The 24863-nt window shown below is 39.7% G+C and overlaps 1 protein-coding gene across 2 annotated transcripts; it reads left to right on the forward strand.

Moving 5' to 3' along the window:
* The first annotated feature begins 685 nt into the window (after positions 1 to 685).
* Positions 686 to 24340, forward strand: CDC37L1 (cell division cycle 37 like 1, HSP90 cochaperone). 2 transcript variants are annotated; one of them, XR_007146430.1, is made up of 8 exons: positions 686 to 969; positions 4848 to 5129; positions 8004 to 8097; positions 14284 to 14399; positions 14759 to 14881; positions 18327 to 18491; positions 22701 to 23187; positions 23715 to 24340. XR_007146430.1 is itself a non-coding variant. In XM_047830825.1 (7 exons), the coding sequence occupies exons 1-7, from the start codon at positions 838 to 840 to the stop codon at positions 22800 to 22802; spliced, it is 1014 nt and encodes a 337-aa protein (XP_047686781.1). In that variant the 5' UTR covers positions 686 to 837; the 3' UTR covers positions 22803 to 24340. The 2 variants fall into 2 exon arrangements, 1 of the variants encoding a protein (XP_047686781.1); XM_047830825.1 differs by having other exon boundaries at positions 22701 to 24340.
* The last annotated feature ends 523 nt before the right edge of the window (positions 24341 to 24863 follow it).

The following is a 24863-nucleotide window of genomic DNA, read 5'->3' on the forward strand; positions in this document are numbered from 1 at the left end:
CGTTTTTATTTGGGTCCCTGTAACCGCGGGTAGGGAGGGCAGCAGTGGGCGGTTGCTAGCCTTACACGCTTTGAAGTTAGACCCCCGGGGTGATCATAGCTTCTCTCCTTCAAATGTGTGACCTTGCGCCCCGTGGGTGTGTTTCCCCGTCTTCAGGACTAAATGAGATAACTTAGCAACACAGGGCTTCGTCCGCTATCACCTGCATTCGTCCTCATCAACCGCGCTTGCTCGGCTACTTCATCGTCGACGCGCTCCTCCTCCCAGCCAAGTTTCGCCAAACTCTGTAGCTTGGAACTCGAAATGAGGGAAAACTTGGCTCTGCCTTTCAAAATTCTCCCCTATTTTCCGCCCACCCTCGCTTCAGAACTGCTACTTTGCAGACCAACGTAGAGGTAGGCGTTGCCGTCTGTAAACAACTTGCGAAGCGGACACGGCACCTCTCGGCGTCCGGGACCCACGGTGCAGAGCGAAGGGAACGCTAGGCCACAACTAAACACTATGACACCCGCAGCGCCCTTAGGGGTATGTTGGCATCGCTCAAAGGTTTCAGACAACGCAACCTTAAACACGAAGCCCCGACCCACCCCCTTCACGCACGCCCAGAACCTGCCCTCCCAGCCCCAACCCCCAAGCAGGAAGTGACGTAGCCAAGTCCGTCCGTCTTCTTCCGCCGTCCGCGGCCCAGGCCAGCGCGGGGTGTGCGTCGGCGTCGCGGCCAGCAGAGGGATTCTGGGTAACGGCCCCGGCAGGCTGGGGCGGCTGGCTCCGCGCAGCAGGTTCCGCTCACGCCAAGTCCGTTGGCAGTGGCGGCTCTAGGGCTGGGGGCAGCCGGACATGGAGCAGCCGTGGCCGCCGCCGGGACCTTGGAGCCTCCCTCGGGCCGAGGGTGAGGCCGAGGAAGAGAGTGACTTGGACGTGTCCCCCAGTTCTCCCCGCTGCCCGCAGCTGCCGGGCGGCGGCGCCCAGGTGAGAGGGGTCCCGCGTTCGGGCGCGGGGGCGAGCGGGGGGGCGGGATGGGGAGGTGCCGGCCTGGGGACCAGCGCGGCCCTGCCTCTGCGACCCTCCCTGTACCCTGTTCTGCGTCCCCATCTCACTCCCGGGGGTCAGGGGCTTGATGCCATCCCGCGGCTATTGTAGCATCTTCTGAGGGCTTCTGAGAAGGGCTGGCCGTAAATTCCCAATCTCCACCTCCACGCACACCTTTTCACCTTGGCTAATTTCTTCCCATCCTGGGAAGATGGTCCTCCCCCTTCCCCGCCCCCCCCCCCCCGACAGCACCCAGATTTGGGGCGGCTAACGCTCTAACGTTGACCCTTTGTCTCCTCGTGCGTGTTTTTACCCGAGCACTTTATTCTCTTGAAGGCTCTAATACTTGTGCCCACTTAATAGTTAGGAACAGCGAATGGTTGGTTGTGTTTCAATAATTCACTGAGCTCCTGACTTTATACAAATTTAGGATCCAATTTCATTGACTTTGGACATCCGAATAAATTCCGTAAAACCTCGCTTTTGAGGGTGGTGTAAATCCGTCCCATTAATGTGACCATTTCCCCTCCAGTTAGGTTTTTAGTTTTGCTCCACATCAGTCTCCAGTGAAAACACATAGGCACACGTTTGCCCTTTTCTTCAGAGTTCTTCCTCAGATTCCCGGTGCTACTTGTAGGTTTCAATCCAGCCTTCTTTCCTCTGAAACTTACCCAAATGAGGTACCCATTAGGATTTTTCTGAGTCCTGTCTTAGGGAGTGCTTACATACTCATCACCTTATCCCGGTTTTTCTCCTAATCTGGGTGTGTTTTGGAAGAATATTTTAAGAACACAGACTAAACACTAATATGTCCGGAGAAACGGTTATGGATGTCTCTACTTTCCAGGCTTCTTGCAGAGTAGGGTCCCTAAGAGCTTAATTGAATTAACAGCTTTTCTCTAGGCACATCTTGCTGTTAGCAAAGATGAGTGATTTAAATCATTTGCTAATAAGTGTAAGGTCTTGTGCCCAGTACACTGGGTTAGTTGGCTTCAGGGAGAAAAATGCTGTTTCATAACCATAGACTGTACTTCGGCCAGCCAGTCTCTGGGAAAGTGCAAGACATTTTTTAGGAGGACAGAATGAGAGTCGACAGGTTAGTAGTCACCCCCTAATTATGGATTGCTAGTGTCATCTTTATATACAAAATGTGTTATGTGAGCATATAATGAATGTGTTATGGAGGGGGAAAAATGAACAGCAGCTGCTCTTGTCAATTTTGAAGGCATATGGAGAGAATAAAAGGTCTCCAGAATTTCAGCGCCTTGTGGTTGAATCACAAAAGTAACCTAAGATAAACTCTGAACTTAGAAAATATCTGTGAGGGGCGCCTGGCTGGCTCAGTCGGAGGAGCATGTGACTCTTGATCTCTGGGTCGTGGGTTTGAGCCCCATGTTGGGTGTAGAGATTACTAAAAAGATAAACTTGAAAATATCTGTGTATTAACTCTTTACTTAGGCACTTGGAATTATAAGCTTACTTAGCTGGAGGTATTTTCTAAGTAAACAGGCTTACCTTCTTCATTAAACGTGATTTCTCTGAGACTCTGTAGCCAATTAGTGGCAGAATTAAAACTGGCAACCACTTCTGACTTCTACTACAGTGTTTTTTCCTACCTGCTGCACTTCCCATCCTGTGATGTCAAACCACGAGGCTGAAACTACCTTTGGTGTTACGTTTTGCCAAGTGACTGATGCTAAGTTTGTCCGTGTGTTTATAACCTACGTACTTGTCTTGCTGGCTTTAGGACTTAAGTTTTTGGATTGGCATATTTGGAAAGAATAAAATGTTAAATTCAAATTATAAGCATTTTATAATCTTTTCAAAAAACAGCTTCGGTTTAATTTTACCAGACATGGGGAATCTAGACCTCTTAATGTCATATGTGATGTACAGTTCTGAGATCCAATTAAAGTAAAAAGCAGTTCGGAATTTAGAGATCCTGTTTGAGCATTTTTAATTGTAAAGTGATGTTAGTAAACCTAATGCCAGCCTAGTTCCTTTTTTGAATTTATGTTCATGAAAATATAGTCATGTTTAACGTTCCCCTAAAACCTCAATATGTTCACAGGTAAAATAGGACCTTTTTTGTTTTTGTTTTTGTTTTAATCATCTCAATACATGTTGGATACTTTGCTCAAATGCCAGATGTTGTCTGTATAGTCTGTGGAGAAGAATTTAAACATGAATCATTTTTAGAATTTGGAAATAAGGTTTCTGTGTTTGATTTGAGACATGAATATTTGCTCCCACACAATTTGAAAATGCAGGGCATTTCCATTTGTCCATATGCCTTTCTTAGTATACTTTTGTCTTTTCTTATAAGATAAATTTTATAGCTTCATTTTTCTCCTTTTCCTGGCTCCTGCTCAAGCATAGCTAGGCTACAGTTATTCTTGCTCCTATTTTCAGATAGCAAAATATGTATATCTATATATATTACTTGGTTGGTTAGGGCCTTGTGATACCTGGGATTCAAACCTACTAAATGAGTAAATAAAACACCTGAATAGCAACAACATCCACATTTGCTGCAGTAGAAATCTAAGACTCGGCTCAAAAGTAAAGACCTTGAGTGCTATTTGCCGCAAATATTTGTAAAAATACTTGCAAAACATAATTGCCACCACTAGTCTGTTACAAAAAGTGAAGAATCATTTATTCATCTAAGACTTACGGAATTCTAGCCCCTCGAGAAGCTGATAGTTGAGTAGACAATTAAGCACAATGTTGTGTGAAAACACCACTAAGAAGTAGGCAGACCTTGGGTGGGAAAGGAAGGATTAGAGAAAATGTGAGGAAGTGATGCCAGAATCTGGAATGGAGATAGGAGTTGGGGGGATGAGGGGTTGCCACACTGAAAGGGGTGGGCGGTGGAAGGAAGAAGCAAACGAGGAGGAGAGTAACTGGAACTGAGTCTAGAGAGATGGTAGGAAGTGAGATCATGAAGGACTGCGCCATGCTGCAGTTTGTGCTTTATCCCAGGACTCTAAGAATGAGGAAAGTGATCAGATTTGGTTTTTGGCAAGATCACTCCAAGTCTGGTAGAATGGAGAAATGGCTTCATGTGAGAAAGGCTGTATTTATATAATTGAGGTATGAAATTATAAGGACTTGAGTAGTGGTGCAGATTAGGGAACAGATCGAAGTAAAATTGTTTGGAATACGTAGTTTGAAATTGTTCTGCGTTTTGGCTGAGAAGTCTTAAAGAATGTACCTTCAGCTTTTGTTTTATAGAGCTGGGGTATATAAGGAATTAAACACTAAAGTGCCCTACATGTAGTGGTTCAGTAAATATTATGACTAATTACCGTTGTTTATGAGTGGAACAGAGGCAGTCATCAGGGTGGACCAGTTTTGTTTTTGTTTTTGTTTTTGTTTTGATAGCTCTGCCTGTTTTGACTAGGATTAAGTTAAAGACTATCTGTGTGATAGAGAACAAAACCCTAAAGATCTGGTTTTCAGCATATTGTAAGGTGAGGAACTAGATTTAAGCTTTTGCTCCCAATTATTGTGCTGTTTCAGTACTACGAAGCTGTCAATCAAATGTTTCTTGAGCACCAGCTATGTGTAGAACATTGTGCTGATTATCAGGCTTTTTGCCTGATGGTTGTCAAGGAAGTGGTATATTCTAGATTAGAATCTAGTTGATGAAGAGAAGACCTGTAATATAAAAGTATAACTGCATACACAGAAGGCAGAATACCTGTGTGCCAAAAAAGACTGAACAGAAATCCTTGACTGCAAGAAAATAAAATTGTGCTGCACCAACAAACCCATCGCCTTCTTCGTTTCTTACAATATTGTTTTGTTTCCAGATGTATAGTCATGGAATTGAACTGGCTTGCCAAAAGCAGAAAGAGTTTGTCAAGAGCTCTGTGGCGTGCAAATGGAATCTCGCAGAAGCTCAGCAGAAACTTGGTAGCCTAGCCCTGCATAACTCGGAGTCCTTGGATCAGGAACATGCCAAAGCACAAACAGCGGTATCGGAGCTGAAGCAACACGAAGAAGAGTGGAGGCAGAAAGAAGAGGCTCTCGTACAGAGAGAGAGAATGTGTCTGTGGAACATGGATGCCATTAGCAAGGATGTTTTTAATAAGGTACGACCTCTGATTGGGTCATAATGAAAGGAGAAGAAATTGAGTGTTTGTACAGACCAGTTGTGCACATTTGGTAGCAAAGCGGCAGAATGCTGTGAATGGTGTCCGGTTTTGACAGTTTATGAAAAGCATTGGCTACAGGAAACCTGTATCCCCGTAGCGTCGAACGGGGGTGGTCGTGAAGGTGACTGCGTGGCGCGGACATGAAGCATAGCACGCCGAATGTGAGTGTTGACTGGAATCAGACCGCCTCAGACCTCAGCTTTGTCACATGCTGCTGCTTGTGACCTTGGGCAAGTCACTTAACCTCTCTAAGCCTCAGTTTCCTCAGCAATAAAGGGTGGGTATGAAGACTAAATATGGTAATGTCTTAAAAGCCCACGGGACAGGGCCTGGCATGTGGTAAAGCTCAGATGTTATGAGAGCTCTCTGCTGTTTCTGTCGGCTTGCTGTCCGCTGCGTAATGCTGATGTGTAGATGCGGAGTTTATTAACGAGTGTTTCACTGTTACTTCCTGGTGTGTATTTAGTAAACCTCGGGTAGTAATCCAGATTTAGCATTACCAACGTAACCGAGAGGACCAGTACAGTACTTTTGCCAAGTTAGTAGTCATTAAGAGTAGTGTTCTGTCTCGCCCTCGATTATGTGGGCTTTATTCTTTGACTGTCGTGTCTGAAGAAGAAATGGGCAATGAAATTCATTTTTACTGCTGTGTAAAGTAGTACTTCTTTTTCTTTGTAAACGTAACTCAAAGCTTCAGGGATAGACTGTTCTTTCTTGTGTAAGTCATATTCACTTTATCTTTAACCATCATTACTCTGTAGACTTCTCAGTCTGTAACACTCTTTGTTTCTGTCCTAGCATCCACTCCCAACCTACCCTCTTAAGCGCTTTTAATTTCCTTCCCTTGGACCAGCGCTAGTTCTGCCGCAGCAAGTAATACACACAGGTTAAATGTACACTACAAGCTCGATCAGTGCTTTATTACGTTGAGAAAAATTGTGAGCGCAACATGTTTATTACAAAAGACGAAACAAGGGCGCCTGAGTGGCTCAGTGGGTTAAGTGTCTGACTCTTGATTTCAGCTCAGGTCATGATCTCATGCTTGTGAGATGGAGCCCTTCGTTGGGCTCTGCGCTGGGCATGGAGCCTGCTTGGGCGTCTCTCTCTGTCTCTGTCTTTCTCTCTCTCTTTCCGTCTCGTTCTCTTCCTCCCCTTCTCCCTTCCCCCCTCCCCCACTACTCTCCCCTAAAAAAAAAAATTTAAAAACAAAACAATACACCAGTATGTAAAATAGAATTGAAAGGCTTCCTTCACTTCCAGTTTCATTTCCCAGAGATAACCACTGTTAACAGTAAGTTGTATCTTTCTAGACTTTTTATGTACTCATGCCAGTATATATTTATTTACCCCTGAACACATACCAAGATCATTCTTTATCTGAATGATTCACGGTGTCTATATATATTGTTCCAAGGGGTGTGTCTTCTTAGCACTTACTTTATTTCTGGTTTGCATTTATACACCATAACTATTTAAAATGATTTTTTTCTTCCAGAGAGAATGGTCAAAGCAGTGTTTCTTTGTTTTATAAAGTTAATGTCTCCTAACACAGTGGTCACAAAGAAAAATTTTCATTTGTCTCTGCTTTTAATTGTTTTTTTTTTGTTGTTGTTGTTTGTTTTTGAACTTGGGTTATAACATAGCCTACATTTGTACCACATTTTAATTAGGATTGTCTTTATGTTCCAGTCATTTGCTCAAAATCGTACATTGATTTTGTCTGGGAGCTTGAGACTTGAGAGGACTGGTCTAGATCTGCGCTGTCCAACTCGATAGCCGCTAGCCACATGTACTATTGAGCGCTTGAAATGTGGCTAGCCCGAATTGAGATGTGCTGTAAGTGTAAAATACACACCAGATTCTGATAACTTAGTACAAAACAGAGTAAAAAATTTCATTAATATTTTTTTGTCTTGCTTACATGTTGAAATGATCATATGTTGGATATGTTGGTTTAAATAAATGGGTTACTAATTTCATCTGTATCTTTTTGCTTTTTAATGTGGCTAATAGAAAACTTTATATTTGTGACTTGGATTATATTTCTATTGGACAGTGCTGGTCTAGATAGCAGGATATGTAAAAGAAAAAATGCTTTTATTTTGAAATATGTAAATTTGTGTGCTTTCAGATTATAAACTGGCAGAGCTGGTTTGCAATTTTCTTTTTTGGCAGTGATGATCTCAAGGTTTAAATGTGATCACAGAATGTTCTGAGAAACTGTCCTGCCAGTTTCTCTGGCTAGATAAAAACTTCATCTTGATCTGCTTTATGACTTATTTAATTGAAAATAAGCACTTCCTTAATAGAATTTGCACTTGATTTCAGAATCAAATTGTTTGGCCTTTCCTAAGAAAAGTTTAAAACCAAGGGCCTATATTTTAGGTGTATGTCTTAGCCAAGAAGTTATATCAGATATACTTCATTCTCTATATGCTTTGAAAATCTAAGTTTATTTCCAGCAAGAACTCCGAAGATTAGACTAGAGCTGCAAATATTTAATAGCAATGAATAATGCAAATTTACATGCAATTCATGTAAAGGATCTCTCTGTGCTTTAATAGGGAATTTGTATGATTTCTAAAGTGTTTATAATTTTCACACATACATCACTTTTTAAAACTGTTGAAACTAGTACAGAAAATTTTAACTTTTTAATTGAGTTTAGCAGATAAATTTAATGATATAATATCAGTATAATGTACCATCTTGTTATAGTGTTTATAGGAAGGATTGCTAGGCATTCAGTATCTGAGAAAGATTCAGTTAGAATATAAAATCTGATTTTAACTTAAAGAATTTTTTTCTCAGAGTTTTATTAATCAAGATAAAAGAAAAGAAATAGAAGATGAAGATAAATCCAAATCATTTATGCAGAAATATGAACAAAAAATCAGACATTTTGGTAAGTCTGCTGCTTAGTTTTCCTTCTTTTATAAAGTGATACCATAAATATGTGTACAGAAAGTGTCTGTATTATAGTGGGTACCAAAAAGAAGGTAAATGACAAAACTCCTTTTGGGTAGCCACTTCTGGCACAGTTGGACAGCTCTTGTTTTCGACCCTTTTTTTGGATAATAAATAGATTGACAGCAAACTAAGTTGTGAAGAGAAGCAAAATTCAGTCTATTATATAACGCTGCCCTCTAAGACCTAGTCTTTGTTTACTCCACAGCATCTTTCTGTTTCCCAACTGGTCTTTGCTCTTCTCTTTTTCCCTCTTTGCTTCCATGGCATCTGATTATTTTATGGGGATAAGATTAGCATTCGTTATTTTCAGGTTTTGGAATAGTTGCTGTATAAGTCACGCAGATCCTTCAGCTGCTATTCGGATAAATACAGTAATAGAAATATATCTACAGGGTACTGAAAACGAGTTTTCTCTATTGAAGAAAGACTGCGGGCTTGGGGTGGTGTAGTGAAGACTTCGCACAGGAGGTGACATCTGAGCTAGACTGAAGAACACATAGGAGGAGGTCCCCGTGTAGATGAGGGAGCAGCAGCGAGTGCAGAGTTGGGAAATAACATGTTGCATGCGTAAGCAGTGTGGTGCTGTTGGGGAGAGAGTGCTTTTGGGAAGTGTTAGTGGTTAAGGTTCAAGGTCTGTATTTTGATCCCAAGTAACATGTTAATTTAGTAAACATAGTTTTCACTTATAGTATGTTAATAAGCTTATTAAGTGACATTTGGAAATATATTTCCAATGGTGTTTTTTTTCCCCTAAGCGTTTAGAATTCCATTCATCCTTCAGTTATGTTAAAACGATTGCTACTACTTTGGATTTTTCCCCTTTTTATGTAGTTCATTCATAAAGGATTCATTTTTCTCACTCTCTTTGTTTTAAAAAAAGAAAGGCTGTGTATTCGAATTAAGTAAAGAACAGAACTTGACGAAGTGAACAGGGTTTACTTTTTAAAATTTTGTAAATGAGTCTTGGTTGTGATAGTGTGATTGGCCACTCCCACCTGGAGTCCTTGCTTCCTAGCCTGTGTGTCCCACTGCATGTACTGGAAGAGCATCTTTTAAGGTGCTCTCACCCAGATGGCCTTCTGTAAGCTTTGGAGCCATGGGAAGCCTAATGGTGCAAAATGGTCCCCTCATTTTTGCTGCAGACAGAGCACTTTAATAAGCAATTCTGTGTGGGAGAATAACCCAGCCTCACAGGGTATTGTAACCCATCTGGCACTACGACTCAGCAAAACATTTAACCATTCCATAATACCTGCTTCTGGGTGGTGATGTTTATAGGACCAGTGAATTTCATGAGCCTCTTGTCTTCATGTCTTTTGTTGTAGAATGAGTTTCTGGGTCAAGAAATAATGTGAAGTGGGCAATAACTCATTTAGTAGGACCACAGACATACTAGTGGTGGAAGCATGGCACCACCATGCGCTGGTTTCTGCTACTGGCAAATTAGGTATTGAGAGGCTGTCCTGGAATATCCTTAATGGGGAGATCCCATGCCATTGAATCTCTGCATAATCTCAAGTCTGCCACTGAGAGTCCTGAATTTATACAATATTATGCAGACAGGGAGATGGCTGAGGAAAAAAGCTGACTTGACCTCCATAAGTAGAGGACTAATAAGGAGAGGTTTTGCCATTGCGTGTTGGGGCTTCCATTGTCTCATCCCCTAAGACTAATCAGAGCCTTATTGTCTTCAAAGTCAACCAGACCTCATAGCCACTCCCAGATTCACACTGTGCCTGTTTTTTGATGGAAATGTGCGCTGCCTTTTTCCTTTGGAGGAGATGTCCTCCTTGCCACAGTTCCTTGGATCCCTAGAAATGTTACTAAGGTAGTAGGCTCCCAAATTTTCCATGTGTTTTTTTCCTACTTTCTGGCCTGCATATATCTTACCAAGACATCTGGGATACCTGCCACTTCTTGCTCACCAAGTTCTGTCAGCATGACGTGGACCAGCTTGCAGGCATGCGGGATGGTGGGATGATGGAAGTCCCTGTGGACTGAATTGTGGCACAGAGCAGCCAGAGACCTTAGGCAGCTCAGTGAAAGTGTAATGCTGTTCCTGCTGGGTGCAAGCAAATGTTTCTGGTGTTCTATGCTTATTATGGTGGAGAGTGAAGAAAGCATTTGTCAGGATTATGACTACATTGATACACTTCTTCAAAGTGTATCACATCTGGAATAGCAGCTGTAATTAAAGTTTCCAGCAGAGGCTTTCCAAACTTGGCTTGCATTCCCAACTCTTGGAAGGCACGAGCCTGAGACACAGAGAGCTGTGATGGGCTCCGGTGACCTGACACCGGTACTTCTCTGCGGTTTCATGTGTGCCTGACATTAACATTTCCATTGTGCTGTTTGTTGACCATCTTACTTATGTGACTTTACCATCTAATGATAAATGGTACAACCATATCGAGGAGTATTTTGAAGCAATGAAATCTTGGATTTCCCTCCCTACAGTTGAATTTAATTTATTAATTTAGTTAACTCATGTTTTATAAATATACCAGTTTAGCAGCAAAGTCTGTTTTCTTTTCAGTTTCCCAGAAGTTTTATTCCAAGTCCTGTGCATCTCTGACCTCATTTTCTTTGTGATCATCAGAGCTGCTTTTTGATGATCTAACACGGTTTTTCATGGTACATCAGCTTTTCACTTCCAGCCAAAGTTAGCTGTGATTTAACATCTTTGAATCTATGTGGGATGTCGTCACTGGAATTGTTACTGAAAGATGTAAATGTTTGCGTAAATACTCTGATGGGATTTTTCTCATTTGTATTGAAGGTAGATACTCCATTTCCTCAATGTAAGCGCTTACACATTGCTTTTCAAAACCACATTGATACCCTGTTTGTTGAAAAACATTTAGTATAAAAACTCCTGAATAGAATGTGGAGTGAAATGAATAGAAAACGAATATGCATGATATGATTCTAATTTTTTTTTAAAATTTTTCAGTGTTTATTTTAGAGACAGCGAGCACAGGAGCCGGGGACGGGGGAGGGACAGCAAGAGAGGGAGACAGAATGAGCTGTCAGCACAGAGTCTACTGTGGGGCTCAAACGCACGAACCGTGGGATCATGACCTGAGCCAAAGTTAGACATTTAACCAACTGAGCCACCCAGGCACCTAATTTTATTTAAGTAGTTAAAAATAAAGCCCTGGGGCCCCTGGGTGGCTCAGTCAGTTAGGTGTCTGACTCTTGATCTCAGTTCGGGTATTGATCTCAGGGTCATGAGTTCAGGCCCTGCACGCTGGGCGTGGAGCCTACTGAACAAAAAATTCCAGAAAGAAATACATTAAAGTGTTATCATTAACATTAATCCTCTCTTGTAGTAGGATTGCAGATGATTTTCTGGATTTTTCAAATTCTTCACAATGAATATACATCATTTTTATAACATGAAAAAGAAGTATTTTTAAAGGGTTTATCCTAAGAATTCAAGGATGGCTTAACATTGGAAAATTTATTAACATGATTCACCATATTAACAACTTATAATAGTATCACCACAAGACTTGGTGATCAGTTTGATGTGGGAGGAATGGAAATGTCTAGAGGAATTTCTAGAATTCTTGAGTGGGTGACATGGAGCCTGTGAAGCACTGCAGATAGCAGGGAGAGAAAAATGGGTTTGGTTTCAAATAAGAGGAGTTTATGTGCAAACGTGTAGGTAGAAATAGTTGTCTGGTGGCAGGTGACTGGAAATATAGGTGATCTGGGACTCGGGAAATACAGAAAAAGGTTATTTAACTTCCATTGAGAAATTCTCAACCTTGTTGGGATGTTTTCCGCAGCTAGAGATAGGAAAATCATTAGTGTAATTTGAAGGATTCAAATCTGTTATTCTGTAAGTATAATGCCACGAGGAAAGGGAAATCAATAAGGTTGTGTGTCTTGGGCAATCATTTTCGGAATCCGGTGGAATATCGAGAGCTGATGGATGGGTTGGGATTTAGATGTTCAGGAAAATACATACGTGGAAGCACACAATTAAAGCATTCTAATTCATCAAGATAAGGTTTTTCAAGCATTCAGAGATTGGCCGGCCGGTTGAAATGACTATGTTAGTCTTCTCCAAAGCGTCTAATACTCGCTGAAAGAGTGAATTGTTCCCTTTTGTGTTGATACTGCCTAGTATGTACCCTCTTGTCAGGCACTGTCCCCAATGCTTCATGTGTATTAACTCATTTAATTCTCAACAGAAACCCTCTGAATGAGATACTATTTTTAGCCCTATGTTACAGAAGAGGAAAAGGAGGCATAGAGCTAGCCAAGGCATAGGAGATGGTAAGGCCAGTATTCGGACCTAGGCCGTTTGTTTCTCGAGTCTGCTTGTTTTAGTCACCGCGAGAGATTGTGCTACTCATAGTTTGTTTACAAATTGTAAAATAACGTCACAGTGATTTCAGGTATGTTGTTCCACTAAAGCCTTGGAGTTTCTTGAAGTATTTTGTTCATAAAATTCCACACTCTTTCCACGAAGGTGTGTGTGGGCTCTTGTAACCTGACGTGTCAGTTTCATGATAATCGGTATGCATTTTTGAAATCAAGTGATGAGAGGTATTTCTCGGATAAAGAAAAGCTGTGGTCAAGTATTTTGTCTTAGGTATTAAATGGATAGTTTAAAATTTTTAACATTCGATGACACCCTCATGATCCCTATAAATGTCACTAACCATTTCGTATTATCCTTCCTGTAAAAGAAACCAAAATGGATAGGATTTGGGTGCCTCAGTCAGTCATGATGCTGCCATGGAGAAGTAAAGAGAAGCAATGCTCTCTGTGTGGATGTGGATAGAGTTGAAATACCTCTTCAGGACTCTAACAAAGCTAACGCAAAACTGCTTCATAGGATTTATTTTATGGCTTCAGGTATAAGAAATAAGGATTATGCTTTCTTTAGATCTGACCCTCAGAAGTTATTAGACTCTTTAACTGTAGCTTGAGAAGTAGTTTTAAGGAACTTTCAAAATCATTGTTTCTCAGAATTTAAAATGCCCTAATCACTCCATCTGAAGCATTGGGAAAATACTTAATAAAACCCTTTACGAGAAAATGCTAAAATGCTTCCTCCCTCCTTTATTTAAATGAGAAACAGTAATCGTTTCTTTTCAGTTGATTCCCATGTGTTGCTAAACGTGTGTTTGTCAAAAAGACATTTGTCTTCAGTTTTGTTCTTCTTTGTGTTCTAATGTGGAACTTTAACGTATAGAAGTTCAATTTGTATCTAGAGGAAAGATGTCACTGCCAAACTATTGACACCACCTTCTAAAATTTCCAGAATGCTTCAGTGACATACAGACTTCTTTGGATGAGTCTTAAGAGTCTAAAGCTAACGTTGTTCTACTTAATTTATTCACGTGTAAAGCTTACTGGACAAAGTTAAAAGCTGAACGCTTTGCTGGTTCCGTGATGGTATTGACTTTTTGGCCAAATTTCTTATTAATTTGGATAAAGATACAGATACACCTTAAGTAGTATTTGGATTAGCTTGATATTTTGAAGCAAAATGGCATCTGCTTTTAAATATGCTTCACTAATTTCTAAAGGTTTTCTGTGTGTTATAAACATGACTAAATGGTTAAAGTACATTTACTTTTGTCAGACTTGATTGGTTTTCTCTGCTGTCAACATTTGACATTATCAGCTTAGACATTTTTTAATAAATTAGAGATGATGGGGTTTTTCACTTTTATTACGTCTTTGCTAAGTATAGTTTCTTGAGGTTGTGCTTTCTTCTCCATATTTCTAATAGAAAAATTTGTATTCTGTGAGTAAATAACATTGAGTGTCTTGAAATCATTTGTACTTACTTCTGCCTAGGATGACCAGCCAGTTTGCCTGGAATTTCAGGCATTCCTCAGATGCAGGATTTTTTTTACTTTAAATCAGTCGCCCTATTTTAACCTAATTATCTGAAATGAAACTTTCTGTGAATTTTGGAAGCTGTTTCCAATATATTGGGGATTGCTTTAAAAGAGTTTTATTCTCCTTTCTTTGCTCTTTTACCATAACCTATTGCTGTAGTAATGTGAATTGTCTTTAAAGGGAATCATTTTAAACTACCATTTCTTTGTTTATAAGAGTATTTGACAGTTGTGATTTAATCCTTTTTTTATAGGTATGTTGAGTCGATGGGATGATAGTCAGAGATTTTTGTCTGACCACCCATACCTTGTATGTGAAGAAACTGCTAAATATCTTATTTTATGGTGTTTTCATCTAGAAGCCGAACAGGTATTGTGTAAACCTTGAGTTTCTGGGACCCTTAATTTAATTCTGATATGCTTTTTTGGTTTTTTGTTTTTTATGTTACTTCCTTTAAGTGAAAACGGGAAGGTTATTAAATAGAATTATAATTTTTTGTTTTTAGACCTACTTGAGTTTACCGTGGGAACTTTTATAGTTGTTTTAGTTAGCATAAGGAAACCTTGCCAGTAGGCTTTTTTTGCTGCCTCATTTCTTTGTTCCTGCATACTCTAAACCTTTTTCTCTTTTAGCCTATTTGAAAATCATGTTTTAAAATCCACATAGTAAGCACAATGTCAAATATGTTTCCAGAGATATCTCTCGGTAATTTTAATGTCTGTTTTCAGAAAGGGGCTCTAATGGAACAAATAGCACATCAAGCTGTTGTGATGCAGTTTATTATGGAAATGGCCAAAAACTGTAATGTGGATCCAAGAGGGTGTTTTCGTTTATTTTTCCAGAAAGCCAAAGTAAGTAACTATTTAATATTTTTAAATGGGAAGATTAAGGGGCACGCCTGGGTGGCTCATTCAGTTGAGCCTCCGACTTCAGCTCAGGTTATGATCTCACGGTGTGTGAGTTTGAGCCCCGCGTCGGGCTCTGTGCTGACAGCTCAGAGCCTGAAGCCTGCTTTGGATTCTGTCTCCCTCTTTCTCTGCCCCTCCCCAGTGTGCGCGCGCGCTCTCTCTCTCTCTCTCTCTCTCTTCCCCCCCCCTCTCCCTCCCCCTCCCTCCCTCCCTCCCTCCCTCCAAAACAAATATTAAAAATAAATGAATGGGAAGATTAAGCCTTAGCTGAGACCTCTTTGGTCCATATACATTAAAGGAAGCCACCCAACCAGAATGCCACACGCTAAACCCTATAGATTTTATACCGGGGGAAAAAATTACATTGCTGATCTCATGCTAATTTAGACTTAAGGGAGCTCTATACGAGGCCAGTAAGTATTGACTGCCTACGAATGCAAGGACTGCAGCTTAAGGTGATGCGACTATAGTGTAGGTACGGTAATCCTCTATGTATAGAGCTCACAGTTTAACGAAAATAAAATAAAAGAACTCACAGTTAAAGAGAAATGACTTTTGTAATGGACAAAAACAAGAAACAACCTAAACATTCAACAGCTAGAGGAATGGATAAAAACAATCTGTGGTACATAAAATATTATGCAGACATTAAAATTTAAGAATTTTTAATGATGTGAGGAAATGCTTTGCTATGAATCAAAAGAAGTGATATGTATTGGCCTATGAAAGAAAAATGGACAAATCCATTCAATCCATTTCACACTTAATGATTGAAAAGTTGTACAAGAAGAACAGTTAAGAATTCACATTCACTCTTGTAGAGGTATAAATTGGTGCAACCACTTTGGAAAACTTCCTAGTAGAGTTGAACAAGTGCTAAGACCCAGAAATTCTAGGTGTATATGCTAGAGAACAGGTTTCTCAGCATGTGGTCCAGGGACACCCAACAGTCTTCAAGACCTGGTTTTGGGAGGCCTAGAGTCAAAACTGTTCTCATAGTGACACTGAAATGTTATTTGATACAGAAGCAGATGTGGGAATCCAGCTATCTTCTGTTAAGCCAGACTTGTCAGTAAATGTTTTTGTTTCAGAAATGGGGTTGGTTGTTTTTTTTTTTTTTTTTTATAAAAGTGTTATAAATGTTTACATGTAATGAATTTGTTATATTTTAGATAATTTTTAAATGCCCGGGTTTTAGTTTCTAACACAGTGAACATTGACAAATAATGGCCAACATAAACAGGAGCTCTTCAGGTTCCTCAATCATTTTCAACAGTGAAAAGGGAGTGGGGGTCCTGAGAGCATAAAGTTTGAGAACTGCTGCCCTTGAGAAGCAAGGCTACATGTGCAGAGGATAATTGTTCATAATCGCAAAAGCCTGAGAGCAACCCAGGTGTCTCTTGACAGTAGAAGGAATAAACTGTGGGATGTTCATTTGGTAAAATAGTAACCAGCGTCACTGTGGATGAAAAAGCAAAGAGTATCCTGTATTTTTTATGAAGTTTCAAAACAAGCAGAACTGAACAATATGCTGTTGAAGGATACATGTGTAAGCAGTAAAACCAAAGAGGCAAAGGAGTGACTTGATACATTTCAGCATACACAATTAGATGTTAGAAGGAAATACACCAAAAACTTAACTTTGATAATATCTGGATGGGAGAATTATAAGTGATTTCCATTTTCTTTTTTATATACTAGAGTGAAAATATTTTCTTTTATAAACAGGGGAAAAATGTATTAAATGTATTGAACTTTAACGTATCAGGGTGATAGTAGCTCTACCTTAAATGTTGTAAACTCTTCTAAAGTGCAGCCTAAGTAGGAAATTTCCCCAAAACAGTAGAGTTTTAATGAGTAATGATGGAGTTGGTATTTTAGTTATGCTTATGATGACTGTTCTAAATTTCACTTGACATATAGGTATAATAAAAGCCATACTTTCTTCTTTGCCTTACATTATTGGTTATGTTTGGACTAGTGCTTAATAGAATAATGGAACATAGCCAAACTGTGTCTATCCTTTGGAATTTACTTTGTCAAAGTAGAACTGAAAAGTCTTTAATCGTAAACATTATGTTCTTCATAATTTTTTTTTAAGTTCAGGAATAACTAACTTTCATAGAGTGCTTACCTTGTGCCAGGTATTGTTCTAATAACTTTACATGGATTAGCTCGTTAAATCCTCATAAGATTTTATAAGGTTTATTATTTTCTATTTTACAAGTTAGGAAAGTAGCATAGAGAAACGAAGCAAGTGACCCGTGGTTACTTCCGGCAAGAGTCAGTCCAGTCTCTCCAGACCTAAATCCCTAGGCCTTAGGCATGCCAGCACTTGTGCTGCTTGGTTCCTTTAATAGTAGTTGCATAACCGTTTGAGAAGGGTTACCTCTGGATATGCAGGCTGACGTCCTGGGTGTCCACACAAGTGCCATATACTGATTAAAGTGAAATGCTACAATTAAAGAAGTGGCTGCTGAATTCATAAAAAGATAAAATGGCAGCACGGAATGTTGTCTGCATGATGTGTATGGATATAATGTTAATAACTAATCCACAAGACCTAGACTACATTAAAGAAAATACAGCATTCCACACAAATGGGCCCAGTGAGATCATGGAATGAGATTGTGACAAAATCTCTTCCATCATTGAACTTAAAGCCTAAGGTCCTGTTAGTGTAGGGTATGTGCCATGTCATTCTTTACCTGCAGGGGAGACTTAAGTGGAGGTGACTGCCAGTTGGGTGTTTTCCATCAAGAATCTTGCTTGTATTACATACGTCATTGGAGGGAGTTCCCCTCCTGCAGCATACTATTCATACTTTCTTCTCTCCATAATGTTGAAAAGGTATTTGCTTCACTAAAACACGAAGATGCTTCCGTAATGGAGGTGAATATTGAATTTTATTTAGTTTTCATGGTTTTACAAATAGGGAGTATAGAGTTGGAGAATTATTATAAACAGGTAATCGATGGAGAATTAGAAGGTTTTAAGAATAGCCCTTGGTTGTTGCTTGGCAGTGGGAAGGGATAGAATGAATATGACAGGTTAAATGAGACTTACTTTGGATCCTGTCAAGAATCTAGAAATATGGAGAATACCTGCTTTCTTTTGTTATATTTGTGTGTGTGTGTGTGCGTGCGTGCGTGTGTGCACGCTGTTTATTTTGCTGGAGCAGAGAAAATGGACGAAGCCAATTCTTCGTATTCCTATGAAACTGGTAGTTTTCACAAATCTGACAAGGATCCTGGTGTTTTCTACATACATTTAAACTATTCACCTTATCTTTACTTCCTTCACTTCAGATCTGATATATGTTTGTTAGAATTTACTGTGTGGTCTGGAAGTCTTAAAAAACAGTCTTTGGTTCTTTTGTGTTTTCTAGGCAGAGGAAGAAGGTTATTTCGAAGCATTCAAAAATGAACTTGAAGCTTTCAAGTCAAGAGTCAGACTTTATTCTCAATCACCAAGTTTTCAACCTATGACAGTTCAAAATCATGTTCCCCATTCTGGTGTTGGATCTATAGGTTCGTTAGAATCCTTATCACAAGTAAGTTGGAAAAGCAAATACTTTATAAACTTATTAGTTCACACAATTTTTGTTCTTTTGGACTATTCTTCTTACATGTAATGTATGTGAGGTCATTTTAAATATTTTCGCCTCAAAAGATAACTCTTTCATCTCATGCCATGTTTGGTCACTCAATAAATGTCTTCCCTCCCTTGGGGATTTAGACACCAAATTCCACTCCTTCAAATATAGAAGAGTTGTACCTAAGCATTTTTTTTCTAACGTTTATTGATTTTGAGAGAGCATGTGTGCGCGAGCAGGGGAGGGGGGAAGAGAGAGAGAGAACATCCCAAGGAGGCTCCGTGCTGTCAGCACAGAGCCCAACACTAGGGCTTGATCTCATAACCTTCGAGATCATGACTCGAGCCAAAATCGAGTGTCAGACGCTTTAACCAACTGAGCCACCCAGGCCCCTTGTACCTAAGCATCCTTAAGGGCAGGTGTTACCTATTGATCATCTTGATCCTGAACTTCCCAGCGCGGCTCCTGAGTAGCCCCTCATTCTCAGTAGAACTATACTGTGAAGAATTTCTTAGGATGAGTTGGCTTCAGAGCATACATCTCAGTGGCAACCAAGGTGATTTGTTCCATGAGTTTATTTAGTATTGTCTTATTAAATGTTGGTGTTGCTTAGCAGAGGCAGCATGCTTATTAGTATGTCAGTGCACCTTATGCTAAGCTGTTCTTTCTAGTAATATGCATCAACTGAGCCTCTGCAACAAGATCAAGATAAAGCTGTGTCGCTTATGTCAGAAGGAGAGGTTAGGCCACTGGTCTGATACTGTGGATTGCAATTTTAAGTTACCACAACAAAATTGCTGCCTGTGCTAATTGTAGTGGCATTGTAATTGAGCTCAGTCATCTCTCATTTCCAGACCCCAAGATTCTAAGACCAACTTTAGTCAGGTTAGTCTGTTGACTACATAGTGAAAAGGGAATTCTCATTCAGAAGACAATGTGAGGAGAGCCCTGTAGTTTTAAATCTCATAAAGCAGTAGGAATTGAGATTTTCAGTACCTGTACCTATGACTATAATTTCACCATTTCTGTTACATAAATTGTAGGCCAAAGTGACAATTTAAGGACAAGAGTTGATAATATTCAACTCAGCCAGAAATATTAATTCTCAAGGATAGAAATAATGAAGATCTTGATTTTTACATAATTAGTAATGTTACCTCTTAGATAGATAAGCAATATTTCCCCTTGATTTGTCCTGCAGAGTATCTCTTAATGTCTTTAAATATGGTAATGATTTCCTCTTCTTTGAGAAATAGCCCACATCTAACTAGTCTTTCCGAGGGACTTTTATGACTGTAAGACACCGTCACATCTAATATGTACAATATATAAATCTCCTAAAATGAAGATACCCCATAATGAATACAAAGGGAAAAAGAGATTTGGAGGGACGTCATTGATTCTGAACGTAAGAGGGAAAAGATCTACGTTCAAAGAGAACTGGTCTGTATTACCAAAGAGCTGCTTCTGGTCTGAGAGAACTAAGTTCTTATTGCACATACCGGTAGCAGCTGAGGTCTGCTGCTAGGCGTTCCTTGCTGTCGCATTTGCGAGGTGCGGGGCTGAGATTGTACAATTTTGACACTTTGAAATTGCTGATATTATCGGGGTTGTTCAGACTTAATTCCTCTGGGCTAACAGACTGTTCCTCGTGGTTGGAAAAGTTGAGCATTCTGCGCCAATCCTCCTGAGGGAGGGAAGGGCTGTGTAAAATTTCAGCTGGATGCACCGAAGGACTTTTGACTGGTTGAGGGGAAGCTTTTGGAAGAAAAGCTTACCATAATGATAACATCCCATTTTTATTATCATCAGTCTGTAGATTGCAACCTTCATATGTTGTTTCATTTAATCTTCTCATTCATTTTTATGGATGAGTGAACCAAAGCTCACGGAGGTTAGGCAGTTGGCCTCAAGTCAGTCCAGCAGTTGATGCGGCCGATCACTCCGGTCCCGGATCTCTGTCCCCTGCTCTGCTCACTCACCTGCACTACAGACGGTTGTTGAATCGCACGCTAGGAACAGGACGAAATACGCAGTCATGTCCCCTTGGGAGGAACCGGTCACTGGGACGAGAAATGTGTTGGGAATGCTACTAGATGAGAATATGCGGTAATCAGTTCAGTTTAAGTTTGGATTAGGTTAGGTGTTTTCATTGCTTTTTGTTTTTAAGTCTCTCCGTAGATTTTACAGTTCCTGGGGAGATGGATATTGAGTTCTGGAGGTCCTCTCCTGTCCAGTCTTGGTAGAGTAATTGTAAGCTCCATTCTGAGGGCCTTTGGAATTGGGCTTGTGTTGTCAGTAAAGGTCTTAGCTCTGTTTCTTTGGAGAATGGGATAATGTAATGAGGGTTTAATAATTTTTTTTAAAACTTAAATTTGGGTAACACTTTAGCTTTTCATTTTTTTTTTTTTTTCAGTTGACAACAATCTTGTCAAATAAGCCAAATCCCTTCATCCTTAGTTTTGAGAGAACTAATCAAGGCCTCTTAGAGGTGTTGTGACAGTTACCCTAGGTTTTTCCTGTAGACCAGCTTTTTAATCTACTACGGTGTGCTAAGTTTTCTCTTCCAGGATTACATTGCATTAGGTGGTGATGGCAGGACTCGAACTGAGGTCTAACAGCACGTAAGTGTTCCAGACCTCACTCAGTTGTTCGTGCCATTGCCTTCATCAAGACTTGATTGGGAATAATCCAACTTCTGGCTAGCTTTTTGACTTTTACAAATCATGGAATTACACATATTTACTTTACTAAGAGGATCTTCTGAAAACCCCCCCTCCTTATGAGATGGGAAAGTTTACGGCATCTATCTTCTCTTTGGGCTGTTTTCCTCATTGGTGTTCATTAAATAAACAGATGAAACTGGGTGTAACAGTACTAAAACACTGAGTAGCTGGCAGATATTCAGAACAACTGAATAGACAAAATTGAATTGTTAGGGAAGAATTTCCTAAAGTCCTGGGTCTTTAAGGGCTTATGTCCCTAGTCATGGTGCTTTAACAAATAATGGTTTTGTTTTTGCATTTATTAAATAAGGTTTTCTTCTTAGCTTTAGAAACGAACAGATAGAATATTTAGGAACTACAAAAATTGAAATTAAAATGTCCTTTTATTCTCAATTTTTAATACATGGATCTAAGTGCCTCTCAAAAGATTAATAATTTCTCATTTGAGTTTGTTTTTAATCTTTGAAAAACCAAAATACACTCTGAAGGTAACTAATTTTTACTCGGTAATTGTATTTTTTTCCTTATTCAAGTGTTTTGCATTTTTTTTTTTTAAATTTTTTTTTTTTTCAACGTTTATTTATTTTTGGGACAGAGAGAGACAGAGCATGAACGGGGGAGGGGCAGAGAGAGAGGGACACACAGAATCGGAAACAGGCTCCAGGCTCCGAGCCATCAGCCCAGAGCCTGACGCGGGGCTCGAACTCACGGACCGCGAGATCGTGACCTGGCTGAAGTCGGACGCTTAACCGACTGCGCCACCCAGGCGCCCCAAGTGTTTTGCATTTTTAATATTTACTGTGGTAATTAGATAGTAATCTTTAAAACACATTGCTGACCTGGGGCGCCTGAGTGGCGCAGTCGGTTAAGCGTCCGACTTCAGCCAGGTCACGATCTCGCGGTCCGTGAGTTTGAGCCCCGCGTCAGGCTCTGGGCTGATGGCTCGGAGCCTGGAGCCTGTTTCCGATTCTGTGTCTCCCTCTCTCTCTGCCCCTCCCCCGTTCATGCTTTGTCTCTCTCTGTCCCAAAAATAAATAAAAAACATTGAAAAAAAAATTTATTAAAAAAAAAAAACACATTGCTGACTTAAAGTCATATCTTTTTTAAATTATCAATAGCTTTGTACACATAGTTACGTGAAAGATGTACCCTTCTATGACTAAATAATTTAACTTGCACCGTTTTGTTAAAAGGGAAAAAAAGTTAGTGTTTATTACATTTCTGTTTGTTACGTATATCATCTGTCTTTGCCACATCCTCTTTGGATGGTCCTGTCTATTTTTTTCATCATCTTGGGTTTCAACCCAAGTTTGACCTCTGAGTCCATTTTCTTTCCCACATACATCGCAGAGAAATAGTGCGAAACTGAACATGTAGTTGTATATGCTGGCATAAAACTGGTTATCATCCATTGTTTCTTCCCTCTATTTATGTTTTCCAGAATCCAGATTATCTTCAGTATTCTGTCAATACAGCTCTTTGCAGTTTAAACTCAGTGGTACATAAAGAAGATGATGAATCCAAAATGATGGACACTGTATGATTTGGTTAAGACTGCTGAGGCCAAGTGCTATTTTGTTACAAGAAAGGAAGAACTTGGCTATTTTCTTGACACTTTTATGGGTGCTGCACTTTATTTTTGTTCGGTTTTGATGGGAGGGGAAAAAAGAGTACTGAAACGTTTTGTAAAATTTTTTTTATGTGCTGCTAGGTTTTTTGTTTTTTTTCTGAAGAGAGGAGAGTGATACCATATGTTGTGGGACGTCAAACTGGACTTTGGGTTTTTTTGGTTTTCTTTGGCTACTAAATTTGCCTTTAATCTTATTGTACTCAATTTTGGAATCAAAGTAGGAAAATCTGCACAAATGCAATGTTTACAAGAACCGGTTGATTCTAGGAGGCATCTGCTACAGTCTCTTTTTATATGGGTATGTACATGTCCTACGCTACAAAAATAATTAAAGATAAAATGTACTTGTATCCTGCTAATTTAGCTGTCAAATCTGGTGTTTCATCATATTAAAAGCAATAAATCAGTAGTGGATAATCTACTTTACTAAATAAGCTGGGTGGTAAACATTAAAACAAAGTCTTTCCCTTTAAAATAATATTACATTTGTATTTTCGACACCATCAGTTAAATCTTTGAGTATAATACCATTTTTATATAGATACTGACTTTACCCCCTATGTATTCTCAAGACTGTATTACTTAGAAGTTAATTTTATCCTGTTGACTTTTTAATATTAAGGGTTATAGTAATATAAAAAGTGATAAAGCTAACCTAGATTTTTTTTTTTAATAAGATAACTTCAAGCTCACTCTTAATTTCTTGACATAGTTTGGGATCTCTCAGGGAGCAAGTTTTAAAAGAATACTAATGGCCTATAAGAACAAACAGGAAGAATATTCTGATTTTTAAAATCATGGTTGTTTGTTTCATTCTTTATGTAGCCCAAGGACTTTTTTAAAAGGCAGGAGAACTCTTGAAGACCTCACTGCCTCGAGCTGCCCAAGTACTTACTTCTAAGAATTTGGTGATCCTTGTCGGTAATGATGGCTTTTACCACATTTGTCCTCGCTGTCCTTAGGTCAGTTACCATAGAATGCTTCTGAGCTTTACCACTTCCTATATAATTCACTTCAGATGTGCCAGGGCGTGTGATGACTCGTTTTATTTGGAAGTAGATGACAGTGCACCTTGTGCTGTCCTTGTTATTGAGGATGAATCTTCGGACTTAGGGGAATGTGGGCTTCGGTGTGTATTGAGTGTGGTCTGTGGCTGAGTCCCACTGAGAGCAGCAGCACACATCTGGAAGACGGCTGACTGGGATTGGGAGTCCGTGTCTCAGTTTGAGAAACCGCTAATGCTAAGGGACCCGTACGGTGATCAGACCTGTGACCATAGCCTCGTTTGCACCTTGGTTTGGCTGAGGTGATAAGGCACGTGGCACCAGTAGAAATGGACTGGAATTACTGACTCACACTTCTGGAACATCACAATCTTCCTGGTTTTCAGAATAAAACTTTGTGCTTTTGATATAAATATATACGCTATAATAAAATGTTTGACTAATTTATATGGTAATATTCATCAGCCTGTAATTTTTTTTTTTTTTTTAAACTAATGACCTAGTTATAGAAGTTTTTTCTTTTTTTCTGTTCTGGAGCAAGCTCTTGTTTTCCCTTCCTGTCAAATAGAGAATAGACACAGGAGTGAAATCCCTGATTTCACTGACCTGTTTCTTGAGCCGTTACTTTCCATTCCTCAACTCCACTTTTCCCCAGGATTTGCCTGGAAGCACCCAGATTGTTTTGGATTTCATTTGCCGCTTTTAAGTTAAAGGTATTAAAGACTGACTACCGGTAGGAGAGAAGTGATCAGCACACTGAATAAGCTAATCCTGAAGGGTTGTTCGGTTTTGTTCTCTGAAACAGGAATTCTGGAAGAACTATTTAAGGTGTAACTTGCAGGTGTGTATATATGTGTGTGTGTGTGTGTGTGTGTGTGTATATAATTTTTTTTTTTTTTTTTTTACATTCCAAGGGAAGTGTTCTGGGTTTTGTATGTAAGTGTGACTGGGTTTATTCTGAGAACCACTG

The sequence above is a fragment of the Prionailurus viverrinus genome, chromosome D4 (genome assembly GCF_022837055.1).
Source record: "Prionailurus viverrinus isolate Anna chromosome D4, UM_Priviv_1.0, whole genome shotgun sequence".
Taxonomy (NCBI): domain Eukaryota; kingdom Metazoa; phylum Chordata; class Mammalia; order Carnivora; family Felidae; genus Prionailurus; species Prionailurus viverrinus.